The following is a 1,522-nucleotide window of genomic DNA, read 5'->3' on the forward strand; positions in this document are numbered from 1 at the left end:
TTATTGGTACTTTATTGATCCCTCAAGGGCAATTATGTTGCAAATTGCAAAAACAGATCAACACTGTATGGTGCAGAGTATGGTGTTACACATATTACAATAAATGCAGAGAGAGAAAATAAAAACTTTACACAAGAAGTAAGTTTGCACTGTCCACATTAAAGTTTTTAAATTAGTTTCAGAATGAATAATTGACTTTGATATCTATGTCAGCATGGGAACATCAAAAGAATATGTTTAGACTAATTACAGTGATATGTTTCTTTATGAGGTAGGCCATAAAACTTATGATAATATTAAATTGATTTGGATAGATAGATAGATAGATAGATAGATAGATAGATAGATAGATAGATGGTGATTTAAAAACTACAAAACGTGTGACGTCATAGCCATAAGACGGACCCTGGTTTTATCTGCGTCAATCCAACGTGTGTTCAATTTTGTAGACGTTAATAATATATCAGGTAAATTATGCTGCTGGTTATGTTGGTGTTTTAAGTTTGTTTATGTTAATTATAATATAGGATGCATTTTCCGGTCTGTCCTCTCCGCCTTGGGGTTTACTGGGTTTTCTAGAAACGGATTGCATCATCCCATGCCTTCAGGACGCCGTTAGATATAGGAGTTTATAATTATCTATTTTGTTTTATGGTTTTATGCCGTGTAATGGTGAAACGTAGAACACTATCTATATGTATATGTCAAGCAATTCAAAATAATTTAACGGGATATGCTTTAATGCCACACATGTATTTGTAAAAAAAAACTGACAGGCGTTCGCTTGGTCATACTTCCATTCCTTTTCTATCAAGATGGCGGGCGACGAGTCTGGAACAACGTTGGGTCAGCCTCATCTTTCTAAACAAGACCTCAGTACATTAGTAGGTCTTCATCTTTTGTTCGTATTTGTAGTATAACATGTTGTAAAAGTACTAGCCGTATCGACATTTCGAGTTAAGTGATTTTGTACTCTGTGATAATAGCAGGCGTGCTTGTTAGCTGTACCGGTGAAAGCTCACCACATGATTCATTCGGGGATGGAGAAGGACCCCGTGTAGAAATTGTGTGAAAATGTTGTGAAACCCAAATGTCATTGTGTTTAATATAGTTCCAGTCATGTGCTTCTTTGTTTAGGTACTAATCTTGCATATTTCTAATAAAATTAATTCTGTACGTCTGACGTTAAATGTAATGTACTCGACAGTTAATGTTCCCTTATGGCAAGCCATTTTAAAGGGGTCATATGATGCAATTTCAAGTTTTCCTTTCTCTTTGGAGTGTTACAAGCTGTTCGTGCATAGATAAGATCCCTAAAATTGCAAAGACTAAAGTCTCAAACTCAAAGAGATATTCTTTATAAAAGTTTAGACTAGTCCTAAAACGTCTAGTTTAAACATGCCCCCACATGTCTACATCACTGTGTGGGAAGATTTGCATAACAACGGCCAAATGTTTACGCAAAGAAAGAAGGCGTAACTTTGATTCTCGCTGAAGTATTGTTGCTGCCGCCGCCATGGCG

The 1,522-nt window shown here is 36.0% G+C and overlaps 1 protein-coding gene across 1 annotated transcript in view; it reads left to right on the top strand.

Moving 5' to 3' along the window:
* The first annotated feature begins 385 nt into the window (after positions 1 to 385).
* LOC107727229 (eukaryotic translation initiation factor 2 subunit 3) overlaps positions 386 to 1,522 on the top strand; it is a 31,810-nt gene continuing 30,673 nt past the window's right edge. Inside the window, exons 1-2 of the mRNA XM_016537025.1 lie at positions 386 to 467; positions 816 to 884. Coding sequence (XP_016392511.1) covers positions 816 to 884 — 69 coding nt within the window. The 5' untranslated portion in view covers positions 386 to 467. The remainder of the gene's footprint in view (positions 468 to 815; positions 885 to 1,522) is intronic.

This window comes from Sinocyclocheilus rhinocerous, unplaced genomic scaffold, assembly GCF_001515625.1.
Source record: "Sinocyclocheilus rhinocerous isolate Xijiao unplaced genomic scaffold, SAMN03320098_v1.1 scaffold65, whole genome shotgun sequence".
Classification (NCBI taxonomy): Eukaryota; Metazoa; Chordata; class Actinopteri; order Cypriniformes; family Cyprinidae; genus Sinocyclocheilus; species Sinocyclocheilus rhinocerous.